This window comes from Chrysochloris asiatica, unplaced genomic scaffold, assembly GCF_000296735.1.
Source record: "Chrysochloris asiatica unplaced genomic scaffold, ChrAsi1.0 scaffold00023, whole genome shotgun sequence".
NCBI lineage: Eukaryota > Metazoa > Chordata > Mammalia > Afrosoricida > Chrysochloridae > Chrysochloris > Chrysochloris asiatica.
In genome coordinates, this window is record NW_006408541.1 from 16681124 (window position 1) to 16695664 (window position 14541).

Genomic DNA, 14541 nt, shown 5'->3' on the forward strand with positions numbered 1-14541 from the left:
GGAGCACAGAGCAGGGAATAGACATAGGATAATCTGGGTATTGGGGAGGGGAGGGGAGCAATATACAAGTAGGGAGAGGGGAATGGAAGAACAAGGCAGATGGGAGAACAATTAGGCAGGTATGAATGAGCTAAATGAGATAGAAGTAAAAACGGATCTAGGCACAGCCTTGGAACAACAGGGCTCTGGGATTCAGAGACTGGGACAGGGATGGAATGGGGAAAGGTGGGGAATAATGTTGAGATACTTGGCTGACTTTTGAACCTTGGTTTTCCAAGCATTATAATATAAAATAGTCACTGGAGGGAGAGTGAAAGGAATAGCCAGAAATATCACCATAGAAGGCTTGTAAGTCTGTCTTCTGCCTATAAGTAATTGGAATACCTAAAATGGGGCTACAATGTATCTAGTGAAGAAGGTCTCATGAGGAGCCTCTGCATTACATAAAACTATAGAAGGAAGCCTGAACCACATCCAGACCATCAGAGAAGGGAAATTTTCCTCTTGAAAGGACAAGCAGACCAGCCTGGAGCTGTCAGAAAACCAGAAGACACTTCTTGAAAGAAAGACCTACAGGAAAAATACAAAACAACAAGGGCAGTCCGACTGTTACCACAAGAACAAGCAAGCTGTCTGCCCAGGAGATATCAAGACAAGCGATCAGGTCCTCTCAGTGCAAATCCTACTCCAAGATAAGACACAATGGGAAAACGCGTTCTGATTGGCGACCAAACGTCATCCATAAAGAGAAGTGACCGAAGAACATCGAAGAAGAAGCAGCGAGCTAAGCCCTGCATCGTTCAGCAGACTATGGTGAGCCCAGGTAGAGACCTGGTCGGCCAACAGTGAGGCAAGACTTGGGGACTCATGGGCTCAGAGTCAGTGACACAACCACAGAGGACTAGAGAGGAGACCGAAGTGACCAACTGATAAGAAGAGGGCGGACAGACGCAAGAACACCCACACCTGCAGATGATACCCACTTGCCATGGCTCCAATGATGGGACGAACAAAGCTCAACCCAAAGAAAAAAGAAGAGAGAAAAAAAAAAAGCATCATATGATACAGTCTGATAAATAAATCCCTGTTCCAAGAATTATTCCCACCCCCTCCACACAAAGAATAGATAGGGATGGGCAACTTGAACATTGACTAACCAAAAATGGGAGAAGGGATACAAAGGTAAGAAGTGATTGGCTTACAAGCTTTCAAGAGGGAACCTAGATCCACAGGGCGGGGAGGATGGTGGAGTCTCCAGTGAGAAGTGTCTGACCTGTCTGGGAGGGGCAGATGAAAGGAAATGCGGGTGGGTCCCTTGGGATGCAAGGGTGAATGATTGTCACCAGGACTGATTGTGAGGACTGTTAATGTAATGGTGGACATTTTATAGCAAGGAGGGGAGTGATTAACCTTTCAGTCTAGGATCGCAGGGCTCTGGGACCATCAATGGAGAAGAGCAGAGAGTGGGACCCCACCCAGAGAAGCAGTGAGGACAGAGACTGAGACAGAAAGGATGACGTGAAGAGAGGACGACGCAAAGAGATGGAGTGCCTGGGGACTAGGGATCCAGAGTGGGAGAGAGGCTGTGTGCTGAGGACCATGAGGGGAGGGTGGGCAGGATGGTAGGGTATACCCTTTGGTTGGGTGATGATGCATGGACGGAATGGTAACTATGGCAATGAGACGATGTATGATGGAATGAATGTAAAACTAATGTTCCCCCATCTAATACACAATAAAACATTTTTTTAAAAATGGGGGGCGCTATAAAGGCTCAAAGCAACTGGCTTACAAGCTTTCATGAGTGTGCTAAGTTTCAGAATAAGGAGGGTATGGTATAATCCTCATTGAATAATTCCTCTTTTTCAGATGGATCTGGTGAAAGGGGATGGGGATAGGATTTTATGATTCAGTTGTGAGTGATTGTTAGCAGGATTAATTGCGATTGTCACAACTGATATTGTAGACGATGTGTAACCGAAAGCGAGGAGTAGTTAATCTTTCATTTCAGGAACAGAGAACTCCAGGACCATCAAGAAGGAAGACCATGAGTGGAGCATGAGATCCTATCCAGAAAAGCAGCAACAGCAGAGGTGGTGGCATGGAGAAATAGAGCAGCTAAGGAAGGACTCTAGGCCCAGGGATTGAGAAACTCTGTGTGTTTGCGGGCAGGAGGCTGGCTTGCAAAATGTGCCTTTTGAATATTTAAATGAATATGTATATATATTTTTTGTAAGTGTGCACCACATATTTTTGCTTTGTTCATTTGTGAAAAATAAGACGTAAAAGGGCAGCTACAAGGTGAAAGCAGGGTAACTGTTGTTACAGGGAAGGGAGTGTAATTAATGAAATGAAACAAAATGTAAAAATAAAAGAAGAAGAAGAAAAGAAACAATTTATGATGGTTATGGGGGGGGAAATTATTCACAGACTAGAGGGTAAGCACATGTCAACATGGGCAGGCAACATACAACAAGAAGGAAGGAGGAAGGTAATGGGGGAACACGGGGATGAACAGCGGTAAATACTGTGAGCTTCTGGAACATGGAAGAGATGGTACATGCAATCATTGTAATGAAGCAAAGGATATGATTTGTTGAATATAAAACTGACCCTGTAAACCTTCACTAATTCACAAGTTAAAAAAAAACACACCAGAAACAAAGAAAATCCTATGGAGCGCAGATCAACTCTGACACACATGGGGTCACTATGAGTCACAATCGACTGTAACGGGAATGATTCATTGGTTGCATGATTTTAAAAGTCCCAAGAACTTGACCTTCTAGCCAAATGAAAACTCCACTGTACAAAGACAAAAAAGGGAGACACAGACTAAGAAAAAGAGCTGTGTGTCAAGATAGGATAAAGCTCACTGGGTCCAGGCAGTATTAGAGACCGGAAGAGAAGAAAAACTCGCTTCCTGCAGCAATGTGCTCAGGCTTTGAAGTAACTGTTCCCGAGGCCGCCCTGTCCCTCACGTACCGTGTCCTCTGGAACTGTTGGTCTATCTCCGCCAATGATTGGCCCTTTGTTTCAGGGACAAATAAATAAATGAAGCCCAGGCCAAGGACAGCAGTCAGCCCATAGAGCAGGAAGGTCGAAGACAGGCCAATGGCCCCTGGGAACAGGAAGAAGGGAATGTAGGATGGTTGAGCATCAAAAGTCAGTTCATCCAAAGCCAATTTTTCAAATATCCTATTTGCAAAATGATTGATTTCATTAAAGCTATCAGATAAGGGTTTGGAATCGGGAGTAGGACAGACTGGCTATCTCTGAGTCAGGACATGTCCACAAATACAGAACCATGGCAACTAGTGTTTAAGGGGAAGGCCACCCACTCACCAAAAAACAGGAACTGTGAGTGCAGCGTGCTCAGAGTGTGAAAACGTGACCTGAGGGAAAATGACTTTCAACTTAGCAGCAAAGCAGCTGCAGGGATGCGGCCTTGGCAAAGCTCGGCTTGAAAACACTTCTCAGAAATTCCATGAATTGGTCATTTTGTGACTCGATTATGCAAAGACTTGACTTTCCGCCACATTGGCCTGGGTCTGACTGGTTTGGGCAGGAGAACAGCTGCCACAGCTCAGTTCTCTCAGTCCCAGATAGTCTTCTCTCTTCCTGGGTCTCAGGCAGGGGCTAGCTAGGGTGTCAGGGCAAGCCAGTTAGCCAAATCAGACCCTTAACACCAGCAGAGAGACGTTGGCCGGAAGTCAGTTGTCCTAGTCTTCTGACTACCTAGCTGGACTTGGGAAGGAAGTATTTGCCCACCTGTGAAACAAGGATGATAATGTTTACCCTACCTGTGTACACAATTCTAATAGATCTCTCCCCTCCCTCCCTCCTTTCTTTCCTTTTCACTACTCTCTCACACCCTCACTCATTCTGCATAAAGGAAGCCTGAAGACTGAGGCAGCAGAGAGAAACTTGATCTCCCTTAGACTCTGTTACTGTTCATGTTTAGTCCCATGGAGTCGATTCTGACTCATAGCAACCCTGTATAGAGTTTCCGAGGAGCACCTGGTGAGCTTGAACCACTGACCCGACCTTGCATTCCATCGCATTAACCCACAGCTCCAAACCAGGACTCCAGTCCCTAAAGCTGGCGGTGGGTTTTTCTACAGCCCTGAGATGTGGTTGTGCCTCTGAGGAAAAGAAGCCTGGCCAACTGACTGGGAGAGCTCTATACCTGTGCCCATTCCAGAGAAAGCTGACCCAACAGAAGGTAGAAATCATAGAACAATATCATTAATATCACATGCAAGTAAAAGTTTGCTAAAGATCATTTAAAAATAGCTGCAGAAGCACATTGACTGTGTGCATCGTAACAGACTATATAATCCTACAAAGAATGGAAATTCCAGAACACTTAATTGTGCTCATAGAGAATTTATACAAAGAACAAGAAATAGTTCCTCACACAGAACAAGGGGATGCTGTGTGGTTTAATACTTATTCAGTCTGTACGCTGAGCAAATCATCTGAGAAGTTGGATTATATGAAGAAGAACATGGCATCGGGATTGGAAGAAGGATCACTAATAACCTTGAGATATGCTGATGACACAGCCAGTTTGCTGAAAGTGAAGAGGACTTGAAGCACTTGCTGATAAAGATTAAAGAATACAGCCTTCAGTACAGACTACAACTCCATGGAAACAAAATAAAAATCCTCACACCTGGACCAATAAACATCATGAGAAATGGAGAAAGGATTGAGGTAGCCCTGGATTTCATTATACTTGGATCCACAATCAACAATCATGGAAATAGCAATCAAGAAATCAAAGGACCTACTGCACTGGGTGCTAAAAGAACCAACAGATTTGTGTTGGAAGCAGTGTAGCCAGAATGCTCCTTGGAAGCCAGGATGCCTAAACTTCATCTCTCTCTCATACTTCGGACATATTGTCAGGAGGGAGAAATCACTGGAGAAGAATATCATGTTTGGTAAGGTGAAGGGTCAGAGAAAAAGAGGAAGACCCCCCAACTAGATGGACTGGCAAAGTGGCAGCATCAATGGGTTCAAGCATGGCAACAATAGTGCAGTTGGCCCAGGATCGGGCAGTGTTTCATTCTGCTGTGCATAAAGTCGCTATGAATCGGTATCGACTCGATGGCACCTAACAACAACAACTGCACTGGGCAAATTTGCTGCAAAAGACCTCTTTAAAGTGTTGAAGAGCATGTCATCTTGAGGACTAAAGTGTGCCTGACCCAAGCCATGGTATTTTCTATCACCTATGCTGTGAAAGCTGAGCATTGAATAAGGAAGATGGGAGAACTGGTGTGTTTAAATTGTGGTGTTAGAGAAAAATATTGAAATTACCATGGACTGCCAGAAAAACAAACAAATCTGTCTTGGAAGTATAGCCAGAATGTCCTTAAAAATGAGGATGATAACACTTTGTCTCATGCACTTTGGACATGTTATCAGAAGGGACCAGTCCCTGCAAAGGGACATTATACTTGGTAAAGTAGACTGTCAACAAAAAAGAGGAAGACACCCTAAGAAGATGGATTGAGACAGTGGCAGCAACAATGGGCTCAAACAGAACAATTGTGAGGATGACACCGGACAGGCAGCTGCTTCGTTCTGTTGTGCAGACTGTTGTACAACAGTCGGAGTCAACTTAATGGCAACTTAACAACATAACAACAACCAGGGCCTATAGAACACCAGTGGCCTTGAGTCAGGAACATCTTAACACCTCAGAAGCCCTTTTTCTGTGTTCTGGGCCCATAACATTTTCAGCTCATCCCACCAGCTCTTCACACTGGGTTTGAACGCTAAGTAAGAAAAGAGACTTGATTTGAGAAGAATTTCTGCTACACTAAGGGAGGCCTGGTGTGGTGCTGTGGGTTAATGCGCTGGACTGCAAAGTCAGTTTGAACCTTAAGGTCGGCGGTTCAAGCTCACTAACTGTTCCTCGGAAACTCTTTACAGGGCTGTTATGGGTTGGAACCAAGTCGACAACACTTAACAACAACATGGAGGGCTAGAGCAGTTTGAGGTGGTTAAGAAGAAATAAAGTAAACGGGGTGGCTGAGGCACCTGCTGGTGTTGAGTGTAGACAGTCACCAGGAACTGGCCTAGTGAACTTTCAATGTGACCAAGACAGGGTTCTGGATGTTGTCTGAGACACAGCACAAGGTTTTATTTGAACGAGTCCACCTCTTCTGGTTAGGTGCTGCCTTTTACCCCAGTCTTCTGGAGTTCAGCTTCTCTCTGCTGCCTCAGGCTTCAGACATTTCCTTTCATGCAGAATTGTATGGGATCGTGGAGAAAAGAAGGAAGGAAGAGATGAAAGGAAGAGAGAGGCTTACTAGAGTTGTGTGACACAGGCAGGGTAAACATCCCCCCCATCTCACAGATGGGGAAATGGAACCTTCACAAGTCTAGCTAGGGCATGTGACTGACCTTCCTAAGCCAATGGGTCAGTCCCAGGTCTCTGGCTAACGCCACAGGAAAGGCACTGCCAAGTTGAAGCACTCTAAGGGCGGCCATCTTTGCCACCATGAGGTAGAGTGGGCCTGAGAACGAGAACCAGAAAACATGAAAGGTGGCTGCCAGCTTTGCATAAGGCCCACCTTCACCCCTTTTTCAGTCACTTTAGTTCTTCATTGCGCAATATTCCTTTTTGATCATTCACTGGTTTACATTGTGTTTTCTGTCTCTTATACCCTGATATACAAAACCCTGACTCCCTTGAGAAAATTGCTCTTGGATTTAGAAAGAACTGGGCCAAAGAATTCAGTCAGGAACTCACTGATGAGATCGAGGAAGGACAGGCTGATCAAGAGGTTGGTGGCCCAGTTGAAGCTGTTGCAGAAGGCAAAGGCTCTCCCTCGGATCTCGGCAGGGTAGATCTCGCTGAGAACAAGCCAGGTCACTAGAAGAGAACAGGGAGCCGGAGTCTGGGACCTGGGGCCTGGAACCAACTAGCAGGTCCAGACGTGGTTCATGAAGCAAGCAGCTCCCCAAGAGTGAACCAAACAAATCTCAGGATCCTGACACCAAATTCTCCCCAACATTTCCCCCATCCATTTTAAGAATCTTTTAAAGATGATGAACCAGCCTGGTTTGTCCAGGCTGAGGGGTTTCCTGGGGCACAAGACTGGCAGTGCCCAAGACAAGACAGTCCTGGGCAAGCCAGAATGGCTGTTTCCCCTTGTCATTCATTCCTTTCTAGAAAATCTTTTTGAATGAGCCCTCCAAAGGCATAGCCAGATTTATGTTTGAAGCGGAAATAATCAGAGACCCTCTTTAAGAAACAAAATGACAATCATGAAACTAGACACCACCCCCACCCTTGGAAGAATATGTACAAATGAGGGACCCCGAAGCTTAAGCTTCACTGGTTTGATGGTAAAGCCACTTCTGGGCCCCCTCTGGGATGATACAGTCCCTGAGCTTCCACTAGGAGGGACAGGAGGGTCCAGTGTTACCTGCAAGAAAACCCCCACTTACTCGGTCCAAATCCAAAGGAGAAGGCGCTCACAAAGACCATCAAGCAAACCAGAGCGGTCCAGTATAGCAGTGGATGCGGTGGGGCAGGAGTAGGAGGTACGGAGGAGGCGGCGCTCAGGGTCAGCAGGGGAGTGGTCATAGGACCTCCAGCTCTAGGACGGGCCTCGGTTTTCTTAGAGGTTGACAGCACTGCCTCCCGTTGTTTCTCATGGGTTCTTGGCAGTGGAGGTAGAGAGGAATCCATCGGCAGGCTGGAGCCCTTGGGGAGGCCAGGCAATGTAGTGGCATTAGGCATGGGCAGGCAGCTTGGACCAGAGTCCATAGGCATGGCAAAGCAGACGATGCCGATGCCACTGACTGCCAAACCCATGAGAGCGCAGCCAGCTAGTAACAGGGCCCTGCGGCCTGCCCGGTCCACCAGTCCCATGGCGGTCAGGGTTGCGGCCACCTTGACTGCGCCAAGCCCCACTGAAGCCAGCACCGCCGAGGATCCCCCATGGAAGCCCACAGAGCGGAAGATGGTGGAGGCGTAGCAAAGCACGTTAGGCTGCCCTGTTAGCTGCTGGAAGAGTACCAGCCCCAGCCCCACCATGGTCCGGCCTCGCATGTTGTCTCGAGCCCTGAAGAGGTCCAGAAAGGAGTACTTGGGCCTGCTGAGGCCCAGTGTGGTGGTCTCACCTCCCTGCAGTGGAATGAGGTCTTTGTGAGCTGCAGCTTCAGCTGTACCCACAGGGAGGAAGAGGAGGCTGAAGGACTGCAGGAGAGCTGGAGCAACAGCCCAGCTAAACATATGCCTCCATCCCTGGGGGGCAGTGGCCAGTGCATAGTTGATTGCGTAGGAGAGCAGGATGCCTACAGTGATGCCTGCCTCATAGAGGGACACCAGCACTCCTCGCTGTCGTGGTCCCACCAGCTCTGACACGTAGATACAGCAGGCCATGGAGGAGAGAGAGATGGCAAAGCCAGCCACTGAGCGCCCCAGGACCAGCCAGGCCAGGGATCCAGCCAGGGCCAGGCTCAGGCTGCCTGCCAACAGCATCATGTTGCTCCAGAGTATGGCTTGTTTCCTGCCATAGTGGTCGATGAGGAAGCCCCCTACCAAGGAAGCGAGGAGGGCCCCCAGGAGCAGGCTGCCCACCAGGAGCTCCTGTTCCAAGCAGCTTAGCCCAAAGTCAAGCTGAAGTGGCAGCAAAGCACCCGATATGACAGCTAGTTCATAACCAAAGGTCAGGCCACCCAGCAAAGACACAGACGCACACAAGGGCAGGACAGGTGGGGGGTGACCTGGAAAACAAAAGCAACAGGTTCAGAGTTCAGAATGGTCCCTCACCAGAGCATCACCCATTCAACATCCCTTCTACCCATCAACCTCTTTATCCATCCATTCTTCTACACCATTGATTCACACATCCATCTGACACATAGATACAGCAGATCATGGAGGAGAGAGAGATGGCAAAGAGCAACCCAGCCAGGGAGTCCCTGTCATCTATCCCTCCATCCATCCACCCTGTATCTACTTATAGACTCCTTACCTCCATCTGGCTACTCCATCCATCCATCCATTTATTAATCTATCCCTCCATCTACTCCTTTCATCTCCGTATTCATCTATCTACCTATCTTTGTATCTATCCATTCATCTATCCTTTTCAATCCACTCATTTCTGTACCCCATCCTTTCATACGTTACTGTTGTTGGGTCCCGTCAAGTTCGTTCCAATTCATAGCAACCCTTTGTAGGGTTTTCAAGAGCAGCTGGTGGGTTTGAACTGCCAACTTTATGGTTACTAGTCCAGTGCTTATCCTACAGTGCCACTAGGGCTCATCCTTTCGTATACCCATTCACATATGCACCTATCCAATCTTTCAAAATCGTATTCATCTGGTATCTGCAACGTTTTAGGCATTTATCTTGGGAATGGCAATACAGTGGTGGTGCCAAGGATTTGCATCCTAGTAGGAATTGTTGCTGTTAAGTGCCGTGGAGTCGATTCTGACTTATAATGACTCTGTGTAGAGTTTCCAAGGAGCAGCTGGTGGGTTTGAACTGCCGACTTTGTGGTTTGTAGTGCAGTCCTAATCCTACAGCACAGATGATCATACACCTTCAAGTGGTGATGCTTATCATAAAAATATAAAGCAAGGAAAAGAGATACAGAGTGATGGTGATGTACAATTTTAAATACAGTAGTCAGTAAAGGTTTCTCTGAAGTAGGGACATTTGAGCTGAGATCTGAATAAAATGAGAACAAAAGCCATTGGGAAATCTGGGTAAAGAACAATCTAGACCAAAATTTGTGGTATGTTTGAACAATAATGGTGGTGGTGGTGGTGTCAGGTCAGTTCTGACCCTGTAAATCTTTACAGGAGCAGAAAGTCTCATCTTTCTCCCGAGGAGTGGCTGGTAAATTTGAACTGCTGGCATTGTGGTTATCAGCCCAATGTAAAAGCCACTATGCCATCAGCGCTCCTTCTGAACAATAAGAATATAAAGCTCCTACTTATAGAGTAATTGCTAAGTGCTAGTTCCTGTTTTTGAGAATTTGACATTTCATTCTTATAACAACAGTATTACAAATTATGGTAATCATCCTCCTGGACATAGAGAGGCTATGCAGCAAGTGGCAGAATTAATGTGGCTAGAAAGTGCAGACTCTTACACACTGTGCTCTTCAGGAAGGAGGCCAGAGTGGCTGGAGGCCAGGGAGTGAGGGGGAGAGCAATCGGAGACCACAAGATAGAAAAAGCAGTCCGGGTTGGATCGTGTGGGCTTTGCAGGCCAGCAGAAGAAGGCTCAGTGGATGGAAACCCTTGGAAGACTTGAACTGAGAAGTGAGGTGATCTAGTTTTAATTTGCAAAGGATCCCTCTGGCTTCCGGATTGTGCTGCTTAATGAGGTGGTGTGGCTCACTCAGTGTCTACTCATTTCTTCATTAGTATCATAAGTATTGTTGTTAAATGCCTTTGAGTTGGTTCTGACTCATACTGACCCTGTATAGGGTTTCTGAGGAAAAGCTGGTGAGCTTGAACCGCTGACTTTGCGGCTCAAGCTAACTTTGCAGTCTAGCACATAAACCTGCAGCACCACACAAGGACTCCAGTGCCTATCCTACAGCGCCATATACAGGATTTGTGAGAGAGTATATATTTGCGGGAGCAGAAAACCTCATCTTTCTCCATGGAGTGGCTGGTGGACTTAAACCAACGACCTTGTTAGTTGCCATCGTATCGATTCTGATTCATGGCGGCCCCACGTGTGCAGACTTGAGCTGCTCCATCCATAGTGGTTACAAATCGGGCTGTGAACCTTAAGGTCATCAGTTCGAAACTACCAGCTGTTCCGCGGGATGAGGCTGTCTGCTCCCCTAAAGATTTACAGCCTCAGAAACCCTATACAGGGTTGCTATGGGTCGGAATCGACTCAACAGCACTTAAGAACAACCACAATAAGGTTTTCAAGATTTGACCTTTTGGAAGCTGGTTTTCAGACCTGTCTTCTGAGGAGCTTCTGGGTAGGTTCAAGCGACTCCTTGGCTACTGATACTAATATTGTTGTTACGTGCCATAGAGTTGGTACTGACTCATAGTGAACCTATGCATAACAGAATGAAATACTGCCCGAGCCTGGGTCAACCTCACAACTGTTACCACGCTTGAGCCCATTGATGCTGCCATATTGCCAATCCATCTCGCTGGGGGCCTTCCTCTTTTTCTCTGACCCTACACCTTACCAAACATGACATCCTTCTCCAGTGACTGGTCCCTCCTGATAATATGTCTGAAGTATGAGAGATGAAGTTTGGCCATCTTGGCCTCCAAGGAGCACCCTGACTGCATTTCTTCCAGCACAGATCTGTTGGTTCTTTTGGCAGTCCATGGCACTTTCAGTATTCTCCTCCAACACTAATATTGTTAGTGTAGTAAAAAGCAGGAAGGACTTAGAAGGTGAAGATCTGAGAGCCAGTCATTTACTCTGTGTGATCTTGGACACGCTCAAACCTCTCCCTGAGCTCCAGTTTGCTTAGCTATAAAGTCAAGCTAATAAGTCCTTTCTCACTGGGTTCTTGGAAGAGTTTATTAAATAAAAGCAACTGGCACACAGGAGGTTCTATCCCAGCTTCGTCTCCCCAGAACTGTGTGACCTCGGGCAAGTTCCTTAACCTTCCTGAATCTCTACATCTATAAATGAGAAGGATAACAGTAGAACAAAAAACCCATTGCAGTCAAGTAATTTTGACCCACAGTGACCCTGTAGAACAGAGAAGAAGTGCCCCATAGGGTTTCAAGACTGTAAATATTTACAGGAGTCAACTGCCTCATCTCTTACCTGAAAACTAACATGGCTGGTAGGTTCAAACAGCCAACCTTTCAATTAGCACCAAGTGCTTAACCACAGTTCCACCAGTTGTTGTTGTTGTTGTTAGGTGCCGTCGAGTCGGTTCCGACCCATAGCGACCCTGTACAGGGTTTCCAAGGGTGTAAATCTTTACGGGAGTAGAAAGCCTCATCTTTCTCCCGCGGAGCAGCTGGTAGTTTCGAACCGCTGACCTTAAGGTTTGCAGCCCGATTCGTAACCACTACGCTACCAGAGCTCTAATAATAATAATAATAATAATAATAATAATACCTACCTCATCTGCCTGTACTAGCGAGTGTTCGGATTAGCTATTATGATTCTCCACAGAACAGCTCTGTGTGGCCTTCTAAAGCACAGATCAAGTCAAACCCCATCCTAGCTTGCAACCCTCATTCTGTATCTCACATCATGTGGAATAAAATCTAAACTTGTCACCACGTCCTTCAAGTCCTGCCTATCCCTTCAGACTGATCCTGCCCACAGCTCAGACAGGCCTTCTGATCTCACTCCCCTTGCACACTGGCCTGGACCACATCAACTCAATCCTGCCTCAGGGCCTTTGCTCTTGCTGCTCCCTCTACCTGGAAGCTCTTACCCCGATTTTTGTAAGCAAGGTCCTCACCTCCAACTCAGAAGGCCCACCTAATAAAAAACCTGCCTCCCATGGCTGTCACCGTCCACCAAACCACCTCATTGTGTATGACCCAGTGCCTACCTCTCTGAAATGATCCTACCCCTTCACTTGTTAAGCCAATATCTGCTGGAATGCCAGCCACTTCCACAAGAATGATGATTTGTGTCTATTTTTTTCATGACTGAACCTCCAGCCCTTAAGTCAATATATGGCACACAATTGTTAAGTGCTGTTGAGTTGGTTCTGACCCATAGCGACCCTGTCTAGGGTTTCTGAGAAGCAGCTGGTGAATCTAAACTGCCAACCTTGTGGTTCAAACCGACCTTGTAGTCCAGTCCAGTCCACAGCGCCACAACCCAACTCTGTGGCACATAATTCCTGTTGTTAAGTCCCATCGAGTCAGTTTTGAGTCATAGCAACCCTGTATAGGGTTTCTGAGGAGCAGCTGGTGAGCTTGAACCACCAACCTTGCGGTTCAAACTGACTTTGCAGTCCAACGCATTAACCCACAGTGTCACACCTAACAGGTGCTCAATAAAACAAGAATGAATGAATGACCCATGAGGCTACTGAATCCAAGAGGAAAGTAGAAACCTTAGTCCTAGGGAGCAACGAAGAAGTTTCTTGTGCCAATTCTGCACTGGGATTCCCCCTGGCTCTGGTAGCGTAGTGGTTACCAGACGGGCTGCTAACTTCAAGAGTGGCAGTTCGAACCAACCAGCTGTTCCATGGGAGAAAGATGAGGCTTTCTAGGAAACAGCCTTGGAAACCCTATGTAGGGTCACTATAATTTGCAACCAATTCCACGACACATAACCACCATCCTGTATAGACACATACCCACCAGGGACCCTGTATTGAAGCACCCTCAGGGCAGGGGCTTGGTCTCTCTGTTCCCTGACATCCTCATGCTTGGACCTAGAACAGTGTCTGGTGCAAAGTAATGCCCAGCAAATGAAATGATCCATAAGGAGCTCTGGTAGCGTAGTGGTTACGAATCGGGCTGCGAAATTTAAGGTCAGCAGTTCGAAACTACCAGCTGCTACGTGGGAGAAAGATGAGGCTTTCTACTCCCGTAAAGATTTACACCCTCGGAAACCCTGTACAGGGTCGCTATGGGTCGAAACTGACTCAACGGCACTTAACAACAACAACAATGTGGCCTTTCGGAGCCTCCTTCTCATTAAGGAGCCACGGTGGTACAGTGGGCTAAGCGCTGGGCGGAAGATGAGGCTGAAGATATGTAGTCTTGGGACACTCTTAAGGTGCAGCAGTTCGACTCCATCCTATCGGGTCGCTGAGTCGGAATCGATTCTGGAAAGCAGGAACAAGTTGGCTGGCCTCGGAGGTGAGGTTATTGCCTTGGAGGCGGTTTCGACTCACAGCGACTCTGTATAGGGTTTCCGAGGAGGTGGTGGCAATGATGCAAGGGTTATGGAGACTGCCTGGTGCGGAGAAGCGCTCAATTTCAAGTACGGAGTCCCTGGGGGTCACTTTTTCCCAGGGCAGGCAGGAGGGCTGACGGCAGCTCGCGCCCTGTCCCATCGCGGCCCACCCACAGGCCTGCGGGCCAGGCAGGCGCCCAGGAGGCGGAGGGCGAGCACACGAAAGGGGGACGCGGGGCAGTGTGCACCCATCCCGGAGGCGGCGGGCTCCCCGCGGGCAGCGCTCATCGGGACTTACCCATGGTGAGCGGGACTCTAAGGTGCGCTGGGAGAGCTGCGGGCCAGGGGCGCATCGCCGGGCCCGGAGTCCCCAATACCGAATGCTCGTTACGACCGCCCCACCAACTTTGCAGCCCGCCTCCTGCCGCTGTCCCTCCCTTCAGTCCCGCTGGCCACGCCGCCGCCGCCGCCGCCGCCACGTTGGCCAACCCAAGCCCCCAGTGCCTGGAGGCGGAACCGAGAGGCCCCGGGCCCGCCCCCCCACGCCTCCGCTCGGCCTGAAAGGGTCCCGGGCCTGGAGTTCTTCCCAGGATTAGGCGGCTGGCTGCAGGCTGGGAAAGATTTCACTAACCACAGCGGCCCACGCTAGTTTGTGCTCCCCAGTGTGTATATACACTTTTGTCACTGCCACA

At 48.0% G+C, this 14541-nt stretch overlaps 1 protein-coding gene across 1 annotated transcript in view; it reads right to left on the minus strand.

The window, feature by feature from the left end:
* SLC2A10 (solute carrier family 2 (facilitated glucose transporter), member 10) overlaps positions 1-14137 on the minus strand; it is a 19470-nt gene extending 5333 nt beyond the window's left edge. The window contains exons 1-4 of the mRNA XM_006839330.1: positions 14020-14137; positions 7471-8754; positions 6770-6892; positions 2986-3121 (exon numbers count right to left, since the gene is read on the minus strand). Coding sequence (XP_006839393.1) covers positions 2986-3121; positions 6770-6892; positions 7471-8754; positions 14020-14137 — 1661 coding nt within the window. The remainder of the gene's footprint in view (positions 1-2985; positions 3122-6769; positions 6893-7470; positions 8755-14019) is intronic.
* Between the last annotated feature and the right edge of the window lie 404 nt (positions 14138-14541).